Genomic DNA, 27514 nt, shown 5'->3' on the forward strand with positions numbered 1-27514 from the left:
CGGGCAAACCATTTTATTCGCAGCAAAACAATACGGCACAGTAACAATGGCGATGATGTAGATGGTAAAGTTGACGAGTCGTATTGAAGAGATAGCAAAATTTCGGAATCTATCGAAGGTAATCGATACTATGGAGGTGTGCACAGACGGCGACCTAATAATCCCAGGAGTTCAGCCTATGTTTCAATATTATTCCGACAAATATCACAACGTTTCACCGATAAATTGCAGTTAGCAGCGAGTTACAGCACTTTCGTTTTCACACCTTCATGTTACAGCTTTGGTCCGATTCGTTAATTGAAATCGAATTAAACTTCAAAGTGACAGTTTGAAAATTTTCAAATAACCCTGCTCGCAGAGCAAGATTACTTTTGACAGATATCGAATCATTTTTTATAGATGTTTTGTTGGTTTTGCTGGGTAGCACCAGCCATTCTTATGAGCGAGGAATTTCATAATTTCCGAACTGTCACTTTTGAGTTTAATTTTATTTTATTTCGCGAATCGGACCAAAGCCTTCTACCATTTTAATAAATATTTTTCTTAGGGTCTGTCTCATTTGGAGAATTAAACTTAAAAGTGACAGTTCGAAAATTAGCAAATAACCCGGTAATAAGAATGGCTGGTGCTACCCAGCAATTCCAATAAGACATCGATGCAAAATGATTCGATATCTGTCAAAAGTAATCTTGCTCTGCGAGCAGGGTTATTTGATAATTATTTATATGTCACTTTTAAGTTTAATTTCAGTTTAATTCTCCAAATGAGACAGAGCCTTAGGCTTTGGTCCGATTCGTGAATCAAAATCGAATTAAACTTAAAAGTGACAGTTCAAAAATTTCCAAATAACCCTGCTCGCAGAGCAAGATAACTTTTGACAGATATTGAATCATTTTTGATAGATGTTTTGGCTCTGTCTCATTTGGAGAATTAAACTTAAAAGTGACAGTTCGAAAATTAGCACATAACCCAGTCATAAAAATTGCTGGTGCTACCCAGCAATTCCAATAAGTCATCGATGCAAAATCATTCGATATCTGTCCAAAGTAATCTTGCTCTGCGAGCAGGGTTATTTGATAATTATTGAAATGTCACTTTTAAGTTTAATTTCAGTTTAATTCTCCAAATGAGACAGAGCCTTTGTTGATCATGCTTGGTAGCACCAGCCATTCTTATTATCGGGGGATCTCATAATTTCCGAACACTGTCACTTTTAAGTTTAATTTGATTTTAATTCGCGAATCGGATCAAAGCTTATTCGCGATGGAACGGTTCCCGGGATTCTGAAAAGAACATCTACCAAGATGACCTAATAGCTATTCGACCTTTGTAACAAACACCGTTGGTGAAAAACGCGCCCCGCATGCCCCATGCATGTTTTGTTTTGATTCTGGCTTCTCGTGATGGATGGGAAAATAAACGCGTGTGAGAATCTCGTAAGTAAAAGTGTGGTGTTTTCTTTAAATTTTACATTTTCCTTGTAATATCGCATAATGGACGAAGAACCAACATCGAATCATGGTGCAAATCATTTGAAGAATCGCAACAAAAAGCGCAAATCAGCCCAGAAACGTTTCCTCCAGAATGCCAAAGGTTTCGGGCGGAAAAACAGTTTCGGTCGTGGAGCCGAACTGGAGCAGGACGAGTACAACTATTTCGTGGAAATTTTGGAAGCTTTGGGCACGATCGCGTCGGACAATGGCGAGGAACGTTCGACCATGGCAAACAACGTGTACGAACAGGCGCGGGGGAAAGAGATTAAGGTTTCGTCCAACCAGCTGAGCAGTCGAGTGCTGGAGAACTTGCTGGGCTTTACGGATGAAGGTACGCTGGAGCATGTGATTGAAGTGTTCGGGGAGAACTTTCGGGTGCTCTGCTGCGATCGTTTTGCGTCCCATGTGCTGCAGAAAGCGCTGCTTGTGGCGATGGTGAGATGTGTTGCGGGATTGCAGGTGGGTTCCGATCTTGCATATGAAGCGAGTTAGCAATGAAACGATTTTGTAACTATTTCAGGTAGAAGTGGAGCAGGACGATGGAGCTGTGGTGGCTCACAAAAAACAAAAATCAGATGTGGGACGTGAGCTGGAGTATAATTTAAAGGAGGAATTTGGGGAAGGACATCGGAAAATTTGCGGAAAATTCGTTAAAAAAGTTGCGAAGTTTTTGCTAAATAATCTGGAGGAGTTCGTGTGGGATTCGTTCGGGAATTACGTGATTCGGCAGTGTGTGCTGAACTTAGCAGGAATTTTGGAATTGAAGACGGGGAAAGGGGAAGCCGTGGAAGTGAAGAAGTTAACGGTTCCCGAAAAGTGGACAAAACTGATAAACGATTTTAGTAGTCGTCTTTTGGCGTGGCCACAGTTTGCGGAATTCCCTTACAATGAATTTACGTCGGTGCTATTGCAGAACCTACTGACGGCTTTAGAAAGAAGTGAGGACAAGTACCAATTAGAATTAATCAATGAGAAACTTATGAGTGAAAGCCTGCTTCTGGAAGTGAAGGAACAGGATGATAACGAAGAGGGACAGGAAGATCATTCAAATCTTCCAAAAGTGTTCCAACAGGACAGTTCTATAAGGCTTCTGGAAGCAATGTTGGCTGTAGCTGATGCAGAGTTCTTAAAAGATCAACTATACAAGAAGCTTTTTCAAGGCAAAATCGTAGAATTGAGTAAATTACGGGGTACAAACTTTGCAGTTCAGAAGCTGCTTGATAACATTTCCGACAAGCATATCCTTGAACACATTTTCTCTGAATTCGACGGAGGATTGGAGGAGATTCTTCAGTTAGGTCACACTGGTGTGGTAGCTTCCCTAGCAAAGGCTTGCGCACGGCTTTCATGCCAACAAGGCAAGTTTATCAAACTTCTGTTGGATGGTTTGCATTGTTCAGAAACGGGAGGCGATAAACTGCTCACATCGGTACTGAAATTGATGCCGCCGGAGGTAGTTGCCAAGCAGGAATCAGCACAAATTCACATTCACGGATCGATTATTTTACAATCGGTTCTGGATTTCAACAAGCCCATCAAGCTCGTATCAGCCATTCTTGACACAAAAAGCGATCAATTGGCAAAGATTTTCACTGACCCGAAAGGATCGTTCGTCGTTAACGCCTTCATCAGGTCCAAGTTCGTCGGTGAAAAATCCCGGGAGAAGCTGATCCGCCACATGGAGGGATGCTACATGGATTTGGCTCTTTCGTCGCACGGTTCTCGAGTGCTAGAACTATTGTACGAAGCGGCTGGGCCGGCACTTAAGGAATCCATCGTTAAGGAGCTATCCGAGCGGATAGCACAGCTGAACAGCAAACCGTGGGGTGCCATCATCAATCGAAAGCTGCTGGTGGAGACATACAGAAACAATCCGACGCAGTGGAAAAATGCCAAGGCGAGCAGTGGTGACAAGGTGGGTCGAATGTTCGACAAACTGATCGATGGCGGAGGCGGGAAAAAACGTAAGTGAATTATTTTTCATATACACTTTACTTTTGTTTAGCCTAAGGATTGTTTGGAGAAATGCTTTTCATCAAATATATGGAACAAAAAGAAGGCCCAATCTAGGACTGTACGGCAGCCGGGGTGTATTCCGATTTGTTTTGATCAAGCTCGGCATAAACTGGGGGTGCTCTCGGGATGCGTGGAGCAGGTAAAGCAGCGGACGGCGGCAAATTGTGACTTCTCATGTGCCGCTTCAGATGGTCACTTTTGCCGAAGGCTCGTTCGCAAACATAACAGACGTACGGTTTCATGCCAAGGTGTACGATTTTGACGTGGCGGTTGAGGTTTCCTAGAATGGAATGGGATTATGGTTAGAATGTCGCGATCACCCTCTTAAAGGATACCTTCACCGAAACTTACCGATATTGGTGAACTCTGACGTGCAGATCTCGCATGGATAGGTCTTCGACTTTGAGTGTACCGTGTTGATGTGCGTCTTCAGCTCATGCATCGTCGTTTTCCTCAACCCACAGTACGAACAGGTGTGATTCTTGATGCCCTCGTGGCGCATCGTATGCTCTTTCAACTTATGTGAAGTGGGAAACTTTTTGCCGCACAGCCCGCACACGAAGGGCATCTCATTCGGCGCATGGATGAACTTGTGCTTCTTCAGTGCTCCATTTGTAGTGAACGTCTTCCCGCAGGTATCGCAAACGAATGCCGTCTGCTCCGGTATCACGTAGGTGGGATCGTGCGTTCGCAAGTAATGCCTTTTCTGGCCCTGCCGGGTGGCAAATTTTTGATCGCAGCCTGCGAACCCACAAGGGATTGCAATTTTCTGATCCGTGTGTTTCTGGATGTGATGCGTTTTCAGGTTGTTCCATTTGGCAAAGTCCTTGCCACAAAGCTCGCACTCGAATGGCTTCAAGCCGTCATGAGTTCGCTTATGAGCTTCGAGTCGCAAGATGACTCTGAACTTCTTCGGACAACGATCGCAGCTGTAGATTGGGATGCGAGCCTTCTGTGGCCGATCTTTGAGGCTACCATATTTTGCGCGTTTTTTCTTGTTATCGGCAGCAAGGGAATCATTATTTCCGTCGATGGTGGTCTCAGTTTTGATCAGATCTTTAAGTGGCCTGTTGTCTTCGTCCTCCTCATCGTCGTCGTCGTCTTCGAAATCGTCGTCGTTCTCGTCGTTGTCCGACTCGGATTCGGACTTAAAATCATCTGCTTCGACTAATTCCGTTTCAACGTGAAACATCATTTGATCAGGATCTACTTCCTGTTTCACAATCTAAAAAAAATCGTTTAATTAATAAATTAAATACAAATCTGGTATCGACTGTTTCCGACTCACCACATTGTGCAACGGTTCACTGTGCAACTTCCAATGAACCTGCAGGCATAGCTTTCTGAACTGTTCAAACTCCTGCAGCTTTTCTACACAGTTCAGACATATCTTCAGCTCTGGTAGTATTTTTTCGTTCTCCAACTGGAAGAATCCGACAACATTTAGAAAGTTTTGCATCAAAACTAGCAAGTTACCCTATACTTACTTGAATCGCTGTCAGCTGGGAGTAGATTTCGACGTATTTTTCAAGAGCTTCCCAAATCGCATCCGAGGGCAATCCTGACCCGCAAGCACGGCATACGCCGGATGCCATGCTGGAATTCAAAACGGTTGATTTTCCCCCAGCAAAATGTTTAAATTTATTTACTAAACACCCAGCACTATTAGGCCGGTCGCAATGCTGTTGGGTTTTGTATGGCGTGTTTGGAAATCAAACTAGAACTGAAACTAGCAGTTCGCAACGCAGAGTTGCAGTTTTATTTTTCGAGCACTTTTTGAAACTGATTTGCAACTGCTCGACTGGTTTGTTGCAAATAAAACCTGATTTGAAACTTGAATGAAACTGAGTTTCAAATTTATTTAATTGTGTTTGTTGGTTTGAGATGATGGACAAACTCATTGTTTTTCGTATGCGAGGTAAAAACTACCGCGAAAAATGTTAGTTTGTTTTATTTTTGTTTTATGAAAAAATAAAACCAAGTTGCATTTCGTTTACAACTCTGCGTTGCGGGCACCAAGTTGTAGTTCTATTTTGACAGTTATAAATTTTATAACATCAAGCAGTACCAAACTGAAACTGCAACTTCAGCATTGGGACCGGCCTTACAGTTTTTCACTGAAAAATGTAAACATTATGAGCTTGGGTGGAAAAACAAAACAGGTGATTTTGACGTTTCACGGATGGCGTTAAGGACGAATTGTATTAGGTCGAATGTTGGCTATTCGAGCAGTTTTGACAGGAATCACACGGAACCGCAGATCGTCTCTATTTCTCGCACTGAGAAACCAAACTATTAAAAATTACACGGAGAAACACGTTTACTCATTAATGGGTACTTTTTCTTTGCTATCTCTTTCCCTCTGCTGAAAAATTTACCCATTTTGAGAGAATAAGTGGATCTACTAATTTAAATGTGTAAATCCACTTATTCTCCCAAAATGGGTAAATTTTTCAGCAGAGAAAAAGAGATGGCAGAAAAACAGTAACCATTAATGGTTAAACGATTTTTACCGGGTAGGTCTTTTTCAAGGGCCTCATACGCCTGTCACTGGCGAACAAAGCTCGTGTACTCTGCATCAAAGCTTAGAACCGGTGTTAGGGCGCAATCGTTAATGTGAACATTTTTATATTCGGTTAGCTACTGCAAATAAATTCTTTTTCGAGTCCCTATAATCAAGCAGGTAAATCAAGCATATCACATCATTATATTGCTGCATGATTGAGTGTTTATTTTTGATAAAATATCGAAAACAAAAGTGTGCATAAAAATTGCCTCGCCATTACGAAAAGGTGGTAGAGAATTAACACTGTTGTTTACAGTTTAGAACCAAATCCAGATGTCGCACATGTTGGGGTAGGGATTCAGTGCTACGCCTTCTCCCCCTGGTCTTTTTCACTCAACTCGACAAAAAGATATTTTAGTTACTAGATAAAGATTGTCGCTGTCGTCGCTGTCCGAAACATCTTTTGCTGGCGAGGATAGGGGAGCTAAATGTCAAAGAAGGAAAATCCATACGATTTGACAGGTATGTACCACACATGTTTCGGACAGCAGAACAAAAGGGACCGAAGCGACAATCTTTATCTACACCGAGGCAAATATCCTCATACCTATTATGTGTGAATCTACATAGATTTTTGCAATTTGGGTTATCAAATAGGTAATATGTTTACGAAACATAACTGTTAATAGATTTCCTTCTAATAATTGTTATGAGAAGATTTATAACATTTATTGGTCTTAATTCAAATAAAATTTATGTGTGGAGTTTATAACTTTTATTCTCCAATGGCTCATAATGTTTATGTGGGTTTTTCATAACTTCACAATAATATATTGAAATTAAAAACAATAATTTAGTCTAATTTTTTTATTGACGAAAATCCTAAAATCCCACCTCATTGCTCATTCTAGCACCAAGAAAATAAAATTCATTCGAACAATTGAAAATAAAAACACTGTGAGCTCAGCCACATTCCATGCTTAGAAGATGCTTTTTTCTGCACCGGTGAATAATTGATTGATCCGGCACCGGTAAAAATCAACCGATTTCAATCCATCCTGGGCACGAGCACAGCATCCTAATTTTCTATCATCTGTGTTTGTATGTTTAGATCGCATCCTTGAAGTTCGTTGCAGTTCCTGCGGTTCCTGGAAGGAAAATTTAAGGAACGAAATATAATTACAAAATCGGAGAAATGGGAAGTTATTTAATATTTTATCATTTCCGTCTATCACACTGAGCGTTCTGACACATTATTCTAAAATTTAAAAGATGACTCTTTCTACGCCGGTGAATTGATTGATCCGGCACCGCAGCACAAATCAAAGGTTCAACCGATTTCAACCCATCCTGGCAAATCATTGGGCACGAGCACAGCTCCCTTTTCCATCATCTGCGTTTGCATGTTTAGATCGATTTCCATGAAGTTCATCGCATCTCACAATTGCTATGGAAGAAAATATTCATCCACTTTAAGAAACAAAATATAATTACACAAATTACAAAATCGTAGCAATAAAAAGTTATGCGGCCACAATTTCTTCAATTTTCTTAATTCCATTCAGAACGGCAAACATACCAGTTATGTGTACTTAATAAAAGTTATAGTTTTCAAACAAATACATTTTATGATTGAAATTTTATTAGTGTAGTAACTAAAATATCTTTTACTTGACAGCTAAGTGCAACCACTCAAAATTGAGTTTTTCGTGAAGTACTTAATTCTAAGTAGTTTCAGAAGACCTACTTTTGAGTGAAAATTACTGTATTAGGAAGACTTTGGTTTGGATGAAAAATACCCAGGATTGAGTAACGATTTTTCACGAAAATTCTTTAAAATTAGTTTTTTGTCTTCATTAGGCTTTCAGCGATCGTGTACGTACACGCACGTTTCACTCACACTTTTACTCGGTTTGTTTGCAACCACGAGCAGCTGTCACGGCAAAATCAAATGGGATTGTTTGCAACCACGAACCTGCGATCGTGTTGGTGAGAAATGTCGGCGAGACCCTAATTAAATAGTGCTTATGAATGAATGGTGCGAATAAATTATAATTTTATTTCCTTTGATTCATACATTTTCAATCCTACTTTACTGCCGTTGCAAGTATAATTGCCCCATATTGATATAAAATTCATATCAATATGGGACAGTTACTTGCGGTGGCATTCTATTAGAATAATAAATATTTTCGAATTCGAACAACCGGCACCGACGTATCATATTGCAGTCCCGCTCGCTGCTGTTTCTGTTGGATGAATGATGTCCGTTGCTGATGGTGGCATAGTTGGGACGATGTTCTATTGATCACGTATGGACGACAACCCCACAGGATCCGAACTTGAAGATGGCTGGATCTGAAATATATTTCAGTTTTGAATAATGTGCTTCTTAACAAATCGGAATCGGTATCAATGCTTACCTTGTATTAATTAACAATAATCCGATGATCCAGAATATTCAGCTTTAGCGAGATTCATTGTCGGTAGATTTCACGGAAAGCTCCTTCTCTGATGTTCTCACCCAAATTCGTTGTGATGAAGGTTTACTGAAAATATAATATATACTCATAGAAATTGAATGTTAGTTAATCGATATTAATTACTTACCCGTAAAATCGGTCAGATTTTCCGAAGTTTTCCCACCTATTTTCTTTAACAATAAATTTTTCCGGAATCACTCAAAAACGCTTCTATAACTGAAGTATTTTTTCAGCCAAAATGAAGTAAAAGGCCAACACTCTGGCTTGGGTATTTTCATAGATTCGAAACTACTCAGAAGGGAGTTGTTAGAAATAACCTTCAAACGAGGTTATAAATACCCATCAATGTAAACATAAAAATATCCAAAAGGGATGTGTTCGCAAAATACTTGATTTTGAGCACTTTTAAACTCGATTTTGGATAGTTTGGTTTCTCAGTGCGGGTACTTTTTCAAATCGGCGTAACATTTTGATCAAGCTGAGGAAATGGGCTTGAAAGTTTGTAATCTGCACACTTCCAACGGCCTCGGCGCAACCTACCTTAAGATACCATAAATCGACATCAGTAACCCTCTGCCCACGATCATCTCACAGCATCCATAGATCTCTCGCTCCAAATCAATCGCTGCTCCAGGGCTGTTACAACAGTCGCGGATTTCGCGTTTTTCGCGAATTTCGCGGATTTGTCGCGGATTTACCCTTCCAGTCGCGAAAATCGCGGTTCCGTCAAATATTGTCGCGAAAATCGCGGATTTATAATTACACTCTCGCGAAAATCGCGATTTCCCTCAATTTAATTTTAGGATTAATTCAACATGTAATTTATGTGGGCGTTTGCAAAATAGGTAATGTGACCAGATATATTTTGTGCCAGCGCGGGACAAAATTTGTTAAATCCTTGTTTTTATTCAAAAATGTGCTTAAGTCAAAATTTTAAAATTTGATAAACCCTACTGGGATTCGCTTGGCCCTGGATAAATCACACAATCTCACCTCTCTTGTGAATGAATCTGTTCAACTTTTTACAACGGTGCGAGTTCCTGATGGTTAAACTTATTTGTATTGGTTGCATGATTCTTTTCACACTCAGTTTTTCTTTTTCGAGCTCTACATAATCGGGCACCGCTGTACCTCAGTAAATTTCAGAACTGAAATTCGGCAGAAAAATTGGTTTATTACTGATTTTCGGCAAAATATTTACCGTATGTCAGCAACTGAAACGTCATTTTTACTAAGATCTCGGCAAAAATCATGTTTGCTGAAAATCGGCGGTGCCCACCTCGGTAAAATACACCAAAAATGCTGAGATCTCGGCGAAAAAAATTAAGTGTGTTAGCTAACATTCAAAGTGATCGTATTATTCGTTTTATGCAATTAGGCAGAGCGCTCAAATTTGCTTAAAATGTCTACATCTTACTCAGGTTTTTTATTATTTCCCGCAAACTGACAGACGATTTATCATAAATTTTTTCATAAGCTTGAAACAAAAAAAGATACGAGCTACTTAAAAATCCTCGAACTTGCTCAGATCTCAAGTAAAGTTTTTACTGAAATATTAACAACATACGAACACGATGTGAGTTGAAATTGTTGAGCTAGGGGTCCTACATTCAGAGATCTTTAGCCAACTAACCTTTCAGAACTGTCAGAATCTGGGCCAAAGGACCATTGTTATTTTTTTTATTATTCCTAGTTGTTGACTTCTACTGTAGTGTTGATTTTCGAGATTTTTCGGCAATGCAGTCTGATTTGTTAGAACATATTTTTAAATTTTGTCCAGCGTTTCGTCATCGGGTTCGATGTCTTCTTCCAGGAGAAACAAATTGATTGCTTTTTGTTAAGTATGATAGGCGTTCCGTAACAAAGAGCAAACCATTTTTTTTCTTGAAGAAGACATAGAACCTGATGTCGAAACGTTGGACAAAATTTAAAAATTTGTTCTAATAAATCAGACTGTATAGTCGAAAAATCTCGAAAATTTTGAAATGATGTCAGTTCTTCACTTTAAAAGCATTGTTATTGTTGCAGATTGAGTAAAATATTCCTCAATAGCACGCTCAAACCTTCCATTTCACTTATTATAGCTCTTTTAGTAGATATCCAATTGAATCTTTCCTCGTTCTTGTGTCGATGAGGATTTGACTAGGATCCCTAGAATACACCGAAGCAGGCTTGTCAAAATTCCTCAAACTTACATCTTACATCTTACATCTTAAATAAAATTATCATCAGTAACAAACAGAGTAGGAGAGAGCTAAACAAATTTGTTTAGCTCTTTCTTACTCTATTTGTTACTGATGATAATTTTATTTAAAATGTAAGAAATATAATTTGGACGCAGAAAAGAGGTTTGAACCACATGCGAGTGTGGCCGTGGCATTGGGTGAAAGACCACTTATCAAGCCTCCGGAGCGATGCTTTGTATGTGACGAAAATCGAAAACCATTAATCAATATAATAAATTTTCAAAATCTTATAAGTTCTTGAAGAACGTTTACTAAATTGCTGCTATTTATTAAATATTTCTTTATTTCGTGGGACATTATCTTGAAATAAGTGAAACGCGGGACATTTCGCGGGACTCTTTTCAGCGCGGGACAAATGGCGAAAAAGCGGGACGTCTGGTCACCTTAAAAATAGGCAACCCGTCGAGATCCAAACACATGGTGTTTGAATAATCTTTCAATAGTCGTATGGATGTTGATTTAATCGAAATTAATTTATTGGCTTTTTTCGGTGATAATTATACTACTCAAAGCGAAAGGGAGTAGATGAAAGTAATGAAGATACAGATTCGATTGGCACCGCAAGCGAGCGGCAAGTGTGAAATGAATAGAAACTGAAGATCAGCAGAGGGCCATATGAGAGAACAAACATTGTTGAAATCGCTGATATTCTGCCTAACGTCCACCCAGGAACGGCTTGGATAGTGACGTGGTGATCACTGTACCAAGACAGGCAAAATAACAGCGATTTCAACCTGCTAAAGTGCTGTTCGGCAAGCGTAAACAGTTCTATTGATTCGTGGCATATTTTCAGAGATTCATACAAGAGCGTGCTAAATCTCTTCACGCATAACTCTCGCAAGCTCATACTTCGCCCAAATTGAATCTTATTCGAACTGTATTTCATCAATTTTTCGCCAATTGGATTCTATAATTAGAAAAGCTTTGATCACCGCGTGACTTTATCGAAATTAATTTATTGGCTTTTTTCGGTGATAATTTTTCAACAATGTTTGTTCTCTCATATGGCCCTCTGCTAATCTTCAGTTTCTATTCATTTCACACTTGCCGCTCGCTTGCGGTGTCAATCGAATCTGTATCTTCATTACTTTCATCTACTCCCTTTCGCTTTGAGTAGTATAATTATCACCGAAAAAAGCCAATAAATTAATTCCGATAAAGTCACGCGGTGATCAAAGCTTTCCTAATGATGTTGGTTTAAATGGACACATATAAAGTCTGTCGAATTGTCAGATCGATCATATTGCATTTCTGGATTACCGAAATGCCGGTAGCTATTTATTTTATTGCTTGGAACTTTTGTGCTGCTGATTGCGGTATTACAATGCATAGAGCTGCATCATACGCAGTAATATTCACACCTGCAACTGCCGGAACGGAACTGATAGCTGATCGAAGCTCTCTTTATTGAGGTGTTTTGAAATTTATAATTTTAGGTTCAACGCCAATGCGGAAAGGAATTAGAAGGATTTAGCAATTTTAATTAAGAGGAAGGCCGGACCAGAAGGACCGTCTTGCGAGTCAACCAAGGGCTTCGCCAGTTATTTAAATTAAAATTTACCACATTAAAATGATTTTAAGGATAAAATTTGGTAGAAAAAAAAACACAAAAACACTAATAAAATAGACAAAAATTGCGATGATAGGGTCCGACGGCTCCGGCTTCTCCCTGAGGACTGGAATTGTGGGGCTCCTGCCGCTTTGTATAGCTTTTTTGGTAAAGGGGGGTGCAAATATGGTTCATCTGTTCTCCGGTGGTATGTTAACTTGCTGCTGAAGGATTGATGTCTAGGTTGGGAATGCCACATTTTGACCATTCTCGCCAATATTAGCTGCCAAACAGAACATCGTTGTGGATTGTTCGACCTTTCTTTTTGTGAGAAAGGATCAGATTGCCTTTCAATGGTTGGGGCGATATTCAGAAATCTGAATATCGTCGGTTGATCAAGAGGTTTTTTTTAATTGCCCGACAATCAGTTGCGTCTAGTTTTGTACCATGCACTATGACTATTGCAGGCGTCTCATTCAAACCATTCAGTATTCATCATTTGTTCTATTATGCATTCCAAAAGCTTTTTGGTAGGCTAGTTTTTATTCCATTACCTCCGCTTCAAAATTCCTCGCTGTTCTTATATCCATTGAGAGTTCGTTCTTGATTACTCAGTTGCAGCAAACTGTCTAACTGAACATGAGCCTTGAGACTTCAAACGAATCCAACGATGAATAGGACATACGACGTTGTAATGCTCACTATAGATGGCAAAACGCCATCGTGTACGCGGTCTACCATGAAGACTACGGCCTCTTCTGAGATGTCTAGTGCATGTTATCTTCGCTGGACGCTCTTCCGTGAAATGAACAACGTGTCGAGTCTGCCGTGTTGTATAAGCTTAGCAATAGCCATCCATTATCTCAAACGTAGTGATAATGACATCATTTTTAAAATCCTGAATATTATCCAAGTTTTTAAAAATTCGCAGGCCTTAGAACCGTTCCTGTTCACCTCTGGTTTGATTTTGCCTGAGTGTTTTTAAATCAGATTCGTCGGGCCTCTGCAGAGTTCTGTAGAGAATCGCTTGCTTTAAAAAAAATTGGTCTTATATTATTTCCTAACTGGCGGATTTATGGAAGTACACAATGCAATGACTGATCAATAAATAGCTTGACGGATTATTGATGCGTCCTTGTAAAACGATAGTAGAGATTAGAAGAACACTATATAGCGTACTAAAAAGTATAATTCAAATGTAATGCAATGATACAACATCGATTCAAATGGGGGGTTTCCCGGCAACATTAAAAATTGCATTACTTCCGGGCATGCAGTTTTAGATATTACATAAATTAGTTAATGTTCTTTCTTTTTGTTTTTAATTGACGAATATGCCAATAAATTAAAAGCAAAAATATTTAAAAAAACCCAGATTAATCCACCTACAGTGAGATTTTGACCCTTCCTTAGTTATAAGGAATTTTTTTCCAGACTCCAGTATTTAAAACGAGATAAAACTACTCAGCTTCCCACGGCGATTTACCGTTAAAGTGAAAAAATAATTGCCTACCCAAAGGCGGATATCATGGGTTGAGTGACAACTCAACGAATGATAACGTACTGTACTTCATGCTGCCTATCTATAAGGCGCTCGTCGGATTGAAAAACTATTGTGACATGGTTAGTAACTTTCGTAACGCTGGTTGCATATATTGTACAACTCGTAATTTCCAGAGACCTCGATATTAATTAATCCAGAACTAACTCAATCAGTCATTGATCTGAGAGAAACTCAATAGCGTTCAATAATAACATATATTTCGCCTTATGGGTGCGTAATTTTGTAAAACTAAACTTGTTTAATACTTTAAAAATGAGCGAGATTTTTATGGTAGTAAATTTCAGAATTTGCCCACATACGCACACATACATGCATACAAGTGATCTATTAGTGTCTCAAAACATGCTCACATTTGATATCCAGCTTCCACTGAAGAAATTTTTTAAATCCCTTTCAATTTTTACGTTTTTGCTTTTCTGAGAAGATTTTTTTTGTACATGCTTCTATATGTTCCTCAATTAAAATCATTTGTTTTTTTGAAACTAATCAGAATAATAGGCGTAATTCCATATCATATCATTTGTTATAATTATATTTTCAATGTCAAAGTGAATTTGTTTCAAATACCATACATTTTATTTAATAATTCACGAGATTTCTTGATAGATTAATACGTAACACACCTGCGTAACGCATACAAAGTGAAATTATAGACACTTCCGAAGGAAGGGTCAAAAAAATTAAAATTATAAAACGTGTAATTATAAGTAAGAAACCATATTTTTGTTAGTCGCGGATTTGTTTTTACAGTCGCGGTTTTCAATTTGCTAGTAGCGGATTTCGCGGATTGGAATTCGACTAGTTTGTAACAGCCCTGCTGCTCTTATCACTTCCCCAAAAGATAAGAGAGTATAATCAACTCACCATCAAAGCCGAGACGAAGGCACCGACCAAGCTAATGTGGAGCTAGTTGTCGGTTAACTGCTAAGCAGGCAGCACGCGTGATTCGCAATAAATTGCAATCAATTCTACGAAGAAGTCTAAATTCTAGAGTGATACGTTGCCTGACCGGCAAGAGGAACTGTGAAAGTGAAACTCGGTGGGCAAATGATTAGTGGCGGGAAGGGGCAAGGTAGTGCACCCCAAACTAGTGAAATTCACGGCTAATTATTTTATTCACTCTTCAGCCACCAATGCCCAGTTTTGATATGCAGTGCTAGAGTGAAGACGGATTGCTTGAGATCGGTAAGGGGAAGAGATAAAGCAATTCCGAAAAATGTGAGCTCTGTGGTGCAGTGAAGTAATCCGTTGTGTTTCCTACGGCAGGCCTATCTTTTCACCGCCAACACCAATTGCCTGGCGGAATATGGCGCAAAGCGGCAGCTGTGGATGGCCGGCAGATTGCTGGTGCAGTTCATCGGTCTGCCCGGGCAGGCACTACGTTCCATCGTCGCCGGGGGATACACTTTCAACACTGACACACACACAAATTAACACTTTTCCCTAGGTTTAAGCTGAAATAGAACGTAAGTAATTAATACCCAGGTGTAGCGATCGGCCGAATGCCAGATCAGTCAGCCGAATACATCAGTCCGAAATGCACAACGCTCCTCGAACGCGTCTATACAAGTCCGTGTCCAAGATTAGACTGACCCCCGTTCACGCTCTGCATGTAACTCATATGCACCGTTTGATGTATGTGTATGCAAGCATTGTATCACTGAACGAGGGAGTGCCCACTAGCATAGTCATGCTCTTTAATGTGACCGTTACATCCCTCCCTTTTTATGGACTTTGTCACCAAGCTCAAAACCTTCATGATTTTACTCAAAATTAAATCCTCATTCATTATACCTTCAATTTCACGTGGAATGCTTCTAAGCTGCCCTCACAAACATGTCCCATCAAATGACAGTTTAACTTTGAATAACATAAAATATAAATGAATCAACGGAAGTCTTAATAATGTCCCGATCCGAATTCAAAGAATAATTTTCGAATGTTCTTAATACAGAACACCTATAACTGATAGCGCACTACGAAAAAAAGTGCACATAATATTACAAGACTTGCAATTACCTCCATGATTTAAATCAGTAACCTGCCTTCGCTTAGATAGAATTCTGTCACCATGTGAATTTTTTTACTTTGAAAAATAAACAACAATCTCGTACCTATTAATATCTAATTAAAAAAATCATCGTCAATGTGATATCTCTGTCATTGAAAAACACATTTTAAAAGCTGGAATACATTTTTGAATCAGCCAACAACTCGCGGTATCACATCACGGATATCCTCCTTGTAGAGCGAACCAGAATGTGATATTTCACATTCAGACCTCTGCCGTGCCATCCCTGCATATTAGTTACCCAAAATGCTCTTCTCGCTGAAACCGTCCAAACATATCCAAATGTATATATGTATTACTAAACCTATGACCAATAGATCAAACAACTGGTTGCAGTGAAAATGTACCCAATAAGGAAAAAAAAAACCTATGATTTCCCACAAAGAACCACATGGACTCTACCGTTCAAGTACAGGCCCCTAAAACGTTCAAGTACAGAACAGCGCTATAGTATCAACTGGAAACCCTTGAAGCCAAAACTATAAATACAATTCGGATGCCCAGCGTCAACAACCGAATCCGAAGCAAATCCAATACTCCCCCAAATTCTATGCTCCAATTCTTACGTTGTGTGTCACAACCCTTAGCAGAATAGTCCACGTTGATTTGGCCGCAGCATACTCATACAAATTTGGTTATGCTTCCTAACAAAAGTGCCTCACTTGTCTCACTGGGCAAACGTCATCTCACCGTAGATTGACCGTATTGATAACACACACTGACAAAAATCCAATCATATTCATTATGTGTGGCACACATACATTTTGACTATAGCATTTCCCACAAAACGGCTATGTGAATTCGCATAGCACAAATGTGGTCACACACTTGGATACTATCCAAAAATAAATAAAAAATGTAGAAAACCAATCACATCTCATGCCCGCCTTCTTTTCGACACTCAAAACCATGTTTTGTAGCAACAGCAATGCAAGCATCCTTGGTTAATAGGCCTTTCCACGAGACACTCAAGATTAGCTTACTTCGCTGACAACTGACAGTCCTTTTTTGGAATTGGCAGTTCCGTGTCCGAACGGTCACAATTGCAAAAAAAGAAAGTTCAGTTTCGGCAGTATCACCTTAGAAAGCCTACGGACAACCGGTGTGCAGAAATAAACCAGTCATGCCACATAGTAAAACAGTACATGACAAAAACCCTCTGAATAAGAACCACACAGTTCTCAATCAATGTAACAATACCGATAAACTATTCACAATAAGTCACGATCAAATGGCATCAGCCAATCGGTTCACAGCACTCGATGATCGTATCGCGCGCAATTTTTTTATATTCCAATTTAACATTCAAAAATTCAAAAATCGTGACCTGCAGTGTGACCTTCACCAACAGTTGCTTCTACTACTTCAGGATCACTATGCAATATGCAACCGTTACAATTAGAGTACAGACAATGTACCAATCAAAAGTGTGTACCTAGGGAATGAATGCATATCACCTCCTCCAAACTTGCAGCGAGATCATTGAACAACTATTGAGCAATCACTGACGCATCACTCCATCAATACACGAACACTGCACAACTACGTATAGTACACAACGTTACACCATTCTAAAATCAGTCACTCAGCGAACTGGACTATCGAAATTCATAACTGGCGCCTTATGAATATTCGACTGAATATTCCACCCACAGTGCTTCTTATACGCAGTTACCTCATCGAATACTCAAGCGTCGATGGGCGTGTGGTCTACATACCGGCCTCCTGACCCCGACGTCCATGGTTCGAACCCAGTCTGCCGCACTTCACTTTTTTTAAAATGAAAATCATCATTCATAAGGCAACATATTGAAATTCATACCGATTCCTTGTGGCAAATTTCCATAAGGCGTTTTATTGAAAATCGTACGTCCATTTTCCTCAGTGGTGAGTTATCAAGTTCCCAGTACGACTTCTTCCACTATTATATGTATGTACAAACTGCTGCAGCTAATTATCCGCACATGCAGCATTATGGTCAAACTCTAATTTTCCTATGCATCTCCATGAATATGCACATGAAATGACACACGAATGAACGAAACAACTATACCATTCTCTGAAATTAACAACTCAATCTCACTATGGGAACTGCAAACCTTTCAATCGTTCCGAAACTCGTTCATTAACAGGGATATGACCTCACCCCGACCAGCTCGCTAATAAAGGCGCTGGACAAGCGTCAATGTTGCAAAAGAAAAACTTTACGCAACTTTGATACCGCCAAAAACGAAAATGATACACTAACGCGGCTTTGACATAACAATCCGCTGTCAATTAGCGTGTCCCTAACTGTAAAGCATCCAAACTGGGAAAGCACCGACTAGCGCGTATCCACTGTATCTAGTTCACACCCTGAACACAGACATCTCGATGCTCCCATCATTGAATCGGGACAGCGGGAAAAGTCTTTATGCATGCCTACTCTGTGACATGCTAGCTTTATCCAGCAAATGCAGTGTCAACTGCAATTATAGTTGTCTAGCAAGCCGATGTCCGGAAGCCATACTTACAGAATATATACATTCACAAAACCAGCCTAAACCACTTCCCAATTAATAGTGAAGTGCAGTTTTCCCACTCTTGATATGCTATCATCATATACACCGCTCAACCGAGCTCATCCAAACGATGCACCATGCAACGTCATCCGTGACCCAACAACTCTACTCCGCCTCGAAGAGTCTTATAATTGCACACAGCACTCCTTTTTTCTTCTAACTTTCCATTAGTACCCTCTTACCTCTTACAAATGCCCCAAATCATAAACACATCGTTCGACTAGATAACCTTCATATTTACACGGGTTCCACTTCTACATTACAAGAATCACGAATTATTCCTTTCTTTTTCACGCAGTACAACTCAAATATCCTCAGATATTTTTCTCTCCTCACACTGAACAAAACCATCCTCCTTCCTCCAAAACCATCGCCATTCAGATGCTGAAAGTATTCTTCCCCATTCAATATTACACGAAACAAATCAATATTGCAATAAACACGAAACAAGCATTGCACGAAATACTCTCCTGCATTTCAAGAAGTATTACCTGTAATTGCACGAAGCATTCCATCTGCATCGCATACATTTTATCGCTTCAAATTAGCACGCAGCACCATTCAATATTGCACGAAGCATTCCGTCAGCCTTGCACGAAGTATTCCACCAGCATTGGCTAAATCTTATCAATTCAAACCAGCACGCAGCACTCCTCCCCCTTCAACATTGCACGAAGCACTCTTGCATTGCACGAAGCATTCCGTCGGTATTGCACGAAGCATTCCATCAGCATTGCACGTAGCATTCCAACAGCATAGCACGAAGCATTACATCAACATTACCATTATCAATTTGTACGAAGCATAACCTGCACGTAACAATCATCTACATTAAACGTTTCTCAAATTTACGCTTAAAAGAATCAATGTCGTTCAAAACACCATAGGCGTTGCACGTAGCAAACAAATACATACACAAAACCTCCATCAACTTTGCAAAAACTATGCGCTACTCAACATACAAAATAATTCTATCAATTGCACGATGCAAATACCCTTGCCCCGATGTTTCAGGCAGTACAGAAAAATATTCACAATCCAAAAAAGATTTTTTTTTCAAATTTCTGTTTCAATCATCACTTCTTTGAAAAACTAATCAAGATGGCGATACACATTCACGGTCCTGCTACAAGATGCATGATAAAAACTTTTTAAAAACATCCACTGTTCTTTTTTTTTTAGATTTTTTTTTACCAATCGACCCAACAATCTTTTCCGCTTTTAATCCATTTTATTCCACACTATTTGTTTTCGAAACCTTAAAACTTTTTTAAAACACTCAACTCGTCTTGCCCTCCATTTTTTATATCCTCGTCGCCATTGTAGCGATCGGCCGAATGCCAGATCAGTCAGCCGAATACATCAGTCCGAAATGCACAACGCTCCTCGAACGCGTCTATACAAGTCCGTGTCCAAGATTAGACTGACCCCCGTTCACGCTCTGCATGTAACTCATATGCACCGTTTGATGTATGTGTATGCAAGCATTGTATCACTGAACGAGGGAGTGCCCACTAGCATAGTCATGCTCTTTAATGTGACCGTTACACCAGGTAACCATTAAGCACTTTTATAAGCCTTATTTAAACCATATAACAACGTTTCAGTGCCTAAAAGCTGTATATATAATTTTCAAGTGCTAATTAATGGCACACACATATTTACTCACCGAAATCAAACCGATTATCGGATTTTCTTGAAATTTTCAGGGAATGAAAAACTTTTAATGAGTTATGATTTACAATATTTCTTTTATTCGATTTCATCACCCATCCCGAATGCGCGCACATTTCTTTTCACTCCACCCATCAAATTTTGTACAATCGATTTTCCCAGTGTTTTTGTTGTTTTTAATCAAATTTTATTCAACTCCAGCTCTATTTTACTAATTTTGGGATGTTTGGGAAGTTTTGTCTTCACTATTGCCCAGAATTTTTCAATCGGGCGAAGTTCCGGTGAATTTGGTGGGTTCATATATTTTGGTCACATTTAACTCTGTTAGCTCGGTACCACTCCAACACGTTTCTAGCGTAGGGGCAGGGCGCCAGATGAGGCCAAAACAGAATTGATACTTTGTGTTTTCTTATGAATGGTAAAATACGCTTCTTGAGGCACTCTTCGGTGCAAATCGTACCGTTGATTGTTCCGGTAGTAGTGAAGGGAGCGCTTACTTCACCACATCCACAAATCATCTGCCTTCTTTGCAAATTTGGATAACTTCTTTGTTCGGACATCCTCCGGAATATCTAATTTAGACTTGGCAAAGAAATATTCTTGCCCAGGAAGTTGACGGAAGTCAGCCTTGACGTAGGTTTCATCATCCATCACGATGCAACATGATTTGGTGAACAACTTCATGTAAAATTTCCGGGCGCGATTTTTTGCAGTGGTGTTTTGCTTTTCATTTAAGTTTGGGTTTTTTTTTTGCATCTTGTAAACATATAACCTAGCACGCTTCATGGTTTCTGCACAAAACCATACGACACCTTGGACTTTTTAGCGACATCTCAAATTGACACGATTCGGAACTTCGAGTCATTTTACTGTCCATTGGACCATTCACTTCCTTCATTTGAACACTCAGACGCTCCTTGAAGGTTCTTATTACACGATATACAGTTGAATTTGCAATCCCAAGCTTGTTAGCGATCGATCGGTGGGACACCTCCGGATTTTGATGGTAGATGCACAAACAGTTTTCCCTGGCAATCTATTGTTCCGACAACATGATCGTAACCAAGGTGAATACAGGGTTCTTATATCAGGGTTCACTCACTTCGACAGTAGATGGGGTGATTCATTTCAGTGCAAAACATAAACAAACTCGGTGGCTGCCCCATATCAAAATCCAAGATGGCTGAATCATGTAATTGGCATACTGCTACACCTGTATTCACCTTGGGTGAATACAAACAGGTGTAGCAGTATGCCAATTACATGATTCAGCCATCTTGGATTTTTATATGGGGAAGCCACCGAGTTTGTTTATGTTTTGCACTGAAAATGAATTTTTCCCCCCCCGCGCTAGTCTCTCCCATCTACTGTCAAAGTGAGTGAACCCTGATATAAGAACCCTGATCGTAACCACTGTATGAATAACTATGAAACTCTGCAGATGTAAACAATACACTATGAATAAGATTTGCTCAAATTTTCAGGTTTTTACTCAAACGCTTCAAAAGTTACAGAAGATTTTCGGTGTGCCATTATTATCGAATACACCCTTTAGCGGGTATTACCCACTGTCCAGAACCAATTTGAAGCCATCTGATATGGCTTAGTGGTTACTTGAGTCGTCACTCCCAGATAAAGCCTAGTAAGCTGCTGATACGGAATGAGTTTACGGAAAGTTTAATCAAACTACCAAAGTAAATTTTACAACTAATCAGGGAATCATTTTTTTTGGAATGCGCAAGCGAAACAAGCGACAAAAGAGAACCAACGACAAAGCTTTGTTTTTGTCGGAGATAATAATGACAAAGATCCGAAATTTTTTATCAGCAACAAAAAAGAAGACAATTTTGTTGCTAACTTTTCATCCTGTTGTTTTGTATATTACAGCATGAAAGCTTTTGATTGCGCTATTCAAATTAATTCATGAAAAAAATGTTACTTAGGTCCTTTTCAAAAGTTAAGCGAGTATTATTTCTAGAGCAAATTTTCGTTTTATGCTATCATAGTTTCTGCTTTTATTGAAATATTCGAGAATCAAACAATATCAGAGCATGCAAGGCAAATGATTCTTTTCATATTGTGTTCGGTTTCTGATAAAGGTTGTCGCTAGGTGTGTTTGTCAGTAACAAACTCTGTTGATGACAAAGAGTATATTGTTACACGTAAAAAAATTTAATGTTGTTTATTATTAATATTTCTAATACTTTTTTGCCAAAGCAGGCGCTTAATGACATGTATAAGAAAAATCTTATACATCGCATTAGTCACATACATTCGGTAACTTATACTTTTCATTAACTTATGAATGTTATTAGCTTTTTGATATGGGATCAGTCATTAGGTGACATAATGAAGAGTATAAGTATTTTCGAATGGTTTTTTGCCATAACATATAAGGTTATTTTTTTACGTGTAGGCGTTGCTCGAATATTGATTCCCTGCAGCTGATTCGCAGCATGCGTGAAATAATAAAAATGTCAGTTGTGCGTGGCTTCCGTTTTGAATGGGGTGCTCTTGAAAAAAATCACCTTAAGATGTTCATTTTTACAAAGCCATAATCAATCAATACAAAAGCAAAGTACAATAATTGCATATGTATTAGATTTCAAAATGAATTAGTTGTTTATTTTCCGACTTCAACAAAAATGGCAAAGCGTGTAAAGTAAAAATATTCATTATATTCTATATTTAATATGTGCTTATTGACTTTTTCTGCCGAGGTACTTGTTAACCTTTCCGGTGCTGATTTGTAAAATTCCAAAAAAGTATTTATGGCAAACTCTTTCGAGCTTGCCTTCCGAAGGAAAATGGTACAAACAAACGTCAGCTCGATTCGGTCGAGTCCCTTGCACCGTGCGCTTTCGATGACTATCCGCCTCAACGCATTGGACATACTCTATAATTATTGGCTTTTGATAGTCCTCTTCTTTTGATTTCCAAAATCTCTCGAATAATTGCTCCATATCTTGCTCCTTAAATTTGTCCGCACATCTTCGTGGACAGAGGCAGTCCAATTTTGATGGAAATATTTTTTTCCTTTTATATATTATGCTTTCATTCTGCATTGTGGTCTGCATTTCTGTTGCGCGTGTAGGCAAAATTGTTGGCTCTTCTTCAGAGGACGAATATGAATAATATTCATTTGATGACGCGCTCATCTGAAATGACTGATAAATTGTTTTTGTATTTTAAATAACATAAGATTGATTCGCTTAAATTACATGTTCAGAAGACTTATCGTTTTGGTCATCATTGTTTTCTTCTGCCAAATCGTCCGAAGGCTGTGCGGTACTAATAGAATCGACACTCGAGGTAGCTAGAGCATCATACAGAAACGAATCCTTATCACTTTCCTGTTTAACACATACTGGTTCCGCTTTCTTAAAATTCGAGAATATTAAAATATTTCGTATTAAAATCTGTTATGATTTCTCGGTGTTTTTGTTATTTGAATTAACAAATTAACGTATTTGAAAAAATCCAAACGTTTGTTTCTTACCACTTTTACTAATCCCCAGTGCACTTGTACACAGTTCTCCCGAAACTTTTTAAAGTCGTATAGTTTGTTCTTGCAATCCTGACAAATTCTAAGCTGTTCTGGAACTTCGTGATCATGAAGCTGTAAAAATAAAGTGAGATGAAACTATTAATCTATACAACGGGGATTAAGAATCAATGTACCTCAACCGAAATTAACTCCATGTAAACGCGAGCATGATTCGTAAAGCTATCGGCCAATGCTGGTTCGTCTGGAATATTCTGGCCACACACTCGGCAAGGTAACATTGTTCTGCAATTGAAATATTAATGATACTCAAGAATGCTTTTGCTGAATTTCAGCTATGAGATCTATTATGTTCCGCTTGTGGCATGTTAGGTAGTTCGAACATATTGTTAACAATTTGATTCACCTTCCAGAACTGCTTCTTCTTTTGGGTTCAAAACTCCCAGAGTAATTCAATGATGCCGATGGCACACCATATACGGTAGTGCAATGTTGAATAACATCCTGCTTATTATCGTTTTCTTCGATACCGACTTCAGCTGTAAGGAGCTGCTCATTCCTAAAACATAACATTGTCAGATCACCGTTCAACCCGGAAAACGTCCACCTTACTTTATGACAATCGTTCCATTCGCCAGGAGAGAATATTCACGTAGCATCGGGGGGAGATTAATAGTTGGCACCCAATCGACATTGTCGATGCTATTTGGATTAGCAGGTTTGCCGGATACGAAGTGGCGACTACAAACTCGATGGTGCGGTGCTGGGTCAGCTGGTAGCTGACAGTTTTGTACCCATTTCAAACGACGAAGTTCCAAAAGTTTTTGATATTGCCCACTCGAGCGGACATCGACCACCGGAATTCTGAAATTTTTATTAACGAAAACAACACAATTCGGAACGCTGCATCTTATAGGCATTTTGAACCAGATACTCAAAATATAAAAAACAGATACAATTTTTATAATCACGGATTAAAAAACACAGACGAGGAAAACACCTTCAACCAGACTTAAAATGTAAATAAACGAATGGGCCGCTGTTTCCCGCAATGTTTATAGTTTTTTTTTGTTTACTGACTTGCTGCGGGATTTTGTTTTCTATAACACAGTAAAAAATACTTTATTGGAGATCTCTGCACGCTATTCTGATTCTACCCATTTTTTGGTGAAAAGTCACCCAGTCTTGTAAAAAGGGCAGTTACCCAATTTTGGGTAAACAAGCCTTTACCAAAAAATGGGTAAACAGGGTTTTTACTCTAACCAGATCTATTCTGCTTAGGATTTTGTTAATTTGTTAGAAATGGAAAAATATATAATTTCCTGACCGCATCGAATGCAACAGGAATAGCTACAAAAAAGTGTTTCACTATTACCACAGACAAACAGACGTAACACTAGAGAAAATATCATCGACCATGACTTTAACGACCAATTTGAATTTGATTGATTGCTCGTTTCACAACTAGAGGCGCTAGCGTCGTAATCCTTCGAGTTTGACATTTCACTCTAGCGCCTTCTGGTGACAATGTCATACGAAACATTGTTTCGTGTAACATGCTCGCAAGATGGTGGTAAAGGAGTTGAGCGATGATTTTTTAAATAAATTATTCAAGCTGTTACGTCTGTTTGTCTGTGCTATTACCTTACTTTCGCTGCATTCCATGAAAAAGGATGGATTTTCATCGAGGAGCATCATGTTTCCGCCATGTTGTCAGATCCGAAAATGATAAAGTCCAATTTAGCCAGATTTGGGTACAAGTGACTCTGATTTAATTTTGTCGTTTACCCAGATTTTGACAACTGCTCAGAGGTCGCAAAAATGAGATAAATCTACCCAGTCACTTGGTAATCTTAGCATAGCGTGAATAGAATAAAATAAATCTGTGAAGGGTTTCAAATTAACCTTTCTAGTCATTTTTTACTGTTATACTATGCTGCCCATGATTTCATAGTTGACGTATCAACCATTGCACTTTCGCATGTATTTCGAATAATTTAGGGACAAACATCGCAAATTTAAAACATTTCAACCCGTCAACACTTAAATGAGAGTTGGAATAAGCAACGTATCGATGTTGCAGCGGTTGAATATTCCTTATAAACGCGTAATAAGTTAAATTCGCTGAAATTTTAAATGGTTGATACGTCAACTATGAAATCATGGGCAGTGTTGGTTAAATATACTGTTATACATTATATACATATTGTTTTACATATTACATTACACAGTATGAACAGTAAACCATAGAAAAATAAACACTGAATGTTCATCGTTTATTTTCACTGAGATTTAATTTTAAATTTCTTCTCATTAGCTTCTTAGTATGCTGGCCTTTCAAATGCCTACTATATGATTGAATTTCAAATACGTTATCATTTTTGACCCTTCCTTCGGAAGTGTCTATAATTTCACTTTGTATGCGTTACGCAGGCGTGTTATGTACTAATCTATCAATAAACCTCTTGAATTATGAAATAAAATGTATGGTAATTGAAACAAATTCACTTTAATATTGAAAATATAATTACAACAAGTGATATGATATGAAAATATGCTTATTTTTCGGATTTGTTTCAGAAAAACAATCGATTTTAATTGAGGAACAGATAGAAGCATGTACCACAAAACCTTCTCAGAAAAGCAAAAACGTAAAAATTTGAAGGGATTTCAAAAATTTCTTTAGTGGAAGCTAGATAACAAATGTGAGCATGTTTTGAGATACTAATAGACCACTTATATGCATGTATGTGTGCGTATGTGTGCAAATTCCAAAATTTACTACCATATAAATCTCGCTCATTTTTAAGGTATTAAACATCATTAGTTTTACAAAATTAGGCAGCCATAAGGCAAAATATATGTTATTATTGAACGCTATTGAGTTTCGTTCAGATCAATGACTGATTAAGTTAGATCTGGATTAATTAATATCAAGGTTTCTGGAAATTACGAGTATACATGCTGCCAGCGTTACGATAGTATCTAACCAACCATGTTACCACATGTTACAATAGCTATTCAATCCGACGAGCGCCTGATAGATAGTCAACCTGACGTGCAGTGCGGAATCATTCGTTTTGTTGTCACTCAACCCATGGAATCCGCCTTTTGGTAGGCAATTAATTTGTCATTTACACTTTCAATCGCCGTGGGAGGTTGAGTAGTTTTATCTTGTTGTTCTCGCTGTCCTAAAACTGCTCAGATAATTCTGTTTGAAACTCTTGGTTTAATAAACCATTAACTAAACCAATCTAACCCAAATCCAATCCACATCCTTTACAAATCCAATCCAAATCCAAACCAATACAAATCCGATCCAAATCCAAAACGAATCCAATCCAAAACCTATCCAAATCTTCTTCTGCTTCAATGGCTCTACATTCCAACTGGAACTTGGCCTGCTTTTCAACAACTGTATTCTATTAGCATTTCCTCAGTTATAAATTGAAAGCTTTTCTATGCCCGCCATTGCATGAGTATGTATCTTGTATGGCAAGTACAATGGATATACTATGCCCAGGGAGTCGAGAATGTTTCCCACCCGAAAACATCCTGGACCGGAACGAGAATCAAACTCGCCATTTCCGGATTGGCAATCCTACGCCTTTACTCGCAAGGCTACTGGAGACCCGATCCAAATCCAATCCAAACCAGTCCAAACTCAATTCAAATCCAAATACTATCCATATCCAATCCAAATCCAATCCAAATCCAATCCATATCCAATCCACATCCAACCAAATCCAATCCAAACCCAATCCATATGCAATCCAAATCTGATCCAAATCCAATCTGAATCCAAATCCGAATGCAATCCAAATTGAATCCAAATCCGATCCAAAT

At 38.8% G+C, this 27514-nt stretch overlaps 3 protein-coding genes and 1 long non-coding RNA gene across 6 annotated transcripts; 1 reads left to right on the forward strand and 3 right to left on the reverse strand.

Moving 5' to 3' along the window:
• Nucleotides 1-1380: 1380 nt before the first annotated feature.
• LOC134225078 (nucleolar protein 9) lies at nt 1381-3551 on the forward strand. The gene is made up of 2 exons (XM_062704863.1): nt 1381-1952; nt 2014-3551. Exons 1-2 carry the CDS (start codon nt 1494-1496, stop codon nt 3463-3465), a joined length of 1911 nt encoding a protein of 636 aa, XP_062560847.1. The 5' UTR covers nt 1381-1493; the 3' UTR covers nt 3466-3551.
• LOC134225079 (zinc finger protein 652-A-like) lies at nt 3467-5695 on the reverse strand. Of its 2 annotated transcripts, XM_062704865.1 has the most exons (5): nt 5614-5695; nt 4997-5174; nt 4798-4932; nt 3861-4734; nt 3467-3789 (listed from the first exon to the last, which is right to left on the reverse strand). In XM_062704865.1, the coding sequence occupies exons 2-5, from the start codon at nt 5102-5104 to the stop codon at nt 3560-3562; spliced, it is 1347 nt and encodes a 448-aa protein (XP_062560849.1). In that variant the 5' UTR covers nt 5105-5174; nt 5614-5695; the 3' UTR covers nt 3467-3559. The 2 variants fall into 2 exon arrangements, with proteins under 2 accessions (XP_062560849.1, XP_062560848.1); XM_062704864.1 differs by lacking the exon at nt 5614-5695 and having other exon boundaries at nt 4997-5378.
• A 1045-nt stretch (nt 5696-6740) lies between these two features.
• LOC134220608 (uncharacterized) lies at nt 6741-9802 on the reverse strand. Its single transcript, XR_009981978.1, has 3 exons — nt 8626-9802; nt 8439-8564; nt 6741-8373 (listed from the first exon to the last, which is right to left on the reverse strand). It is a non-coding gene; the product is annotated as an uncharacterized LOC134220608 (long non-coding RNA).
• Nucleotides 9803-22624: 12822 nt separating this feature from the next.
• LOC134220609 (uncharacterized) lies at nt 22625-24721 on the reverse strand. 2 transcript variants are annotated; one of them, XM_062699711.1, is made up of 6 exons: nt 24281-24721; nt 24075-24227; nt 23845-23953; nt 23663-23782; nt 23385-23543; nt 22625-23321 (listed from the first exon to the last, which is right to left on the reverse strand). In XM_062699711.1, the coding sequence occupies exons 1-6, from the start codon at nt 24586-24588 to the stop codon at nt 22863-22865; spliced, it is 1308 nt and encodes a 435-aa protein (XP_062555695.1). In that variant the 5' UTR covers nt 24589-24721; the 3' UTR covers nt 22625-22862. The 2 variants fall into 2 exon arrangements, with proteins under 2 accessions (XP_062555695.1, XP_062555694.1); XM_062699710.1 differs by having other exon boundaries at nt 22626-23330; nt 24281-24720.
• Nucleotides 24722-27514: the final 2793 nt, after the last annotated feature.

Source organism: Armigeres subalbatus, chromosome 3, assembly GCF_024139115.2.
Source record: "Armigeres subalbatus isolate Guangzhou_Male chromosome 3, GZ_Asu_2, whole genome shotgun sequence".
NCBI classification, from domain to species: domain Eukaryota; kingdom Metazoa; phylum Arthropoda; class Insecta; order Diptera; family Culicidae; genus Armigeres; species Armigeres subalbatus.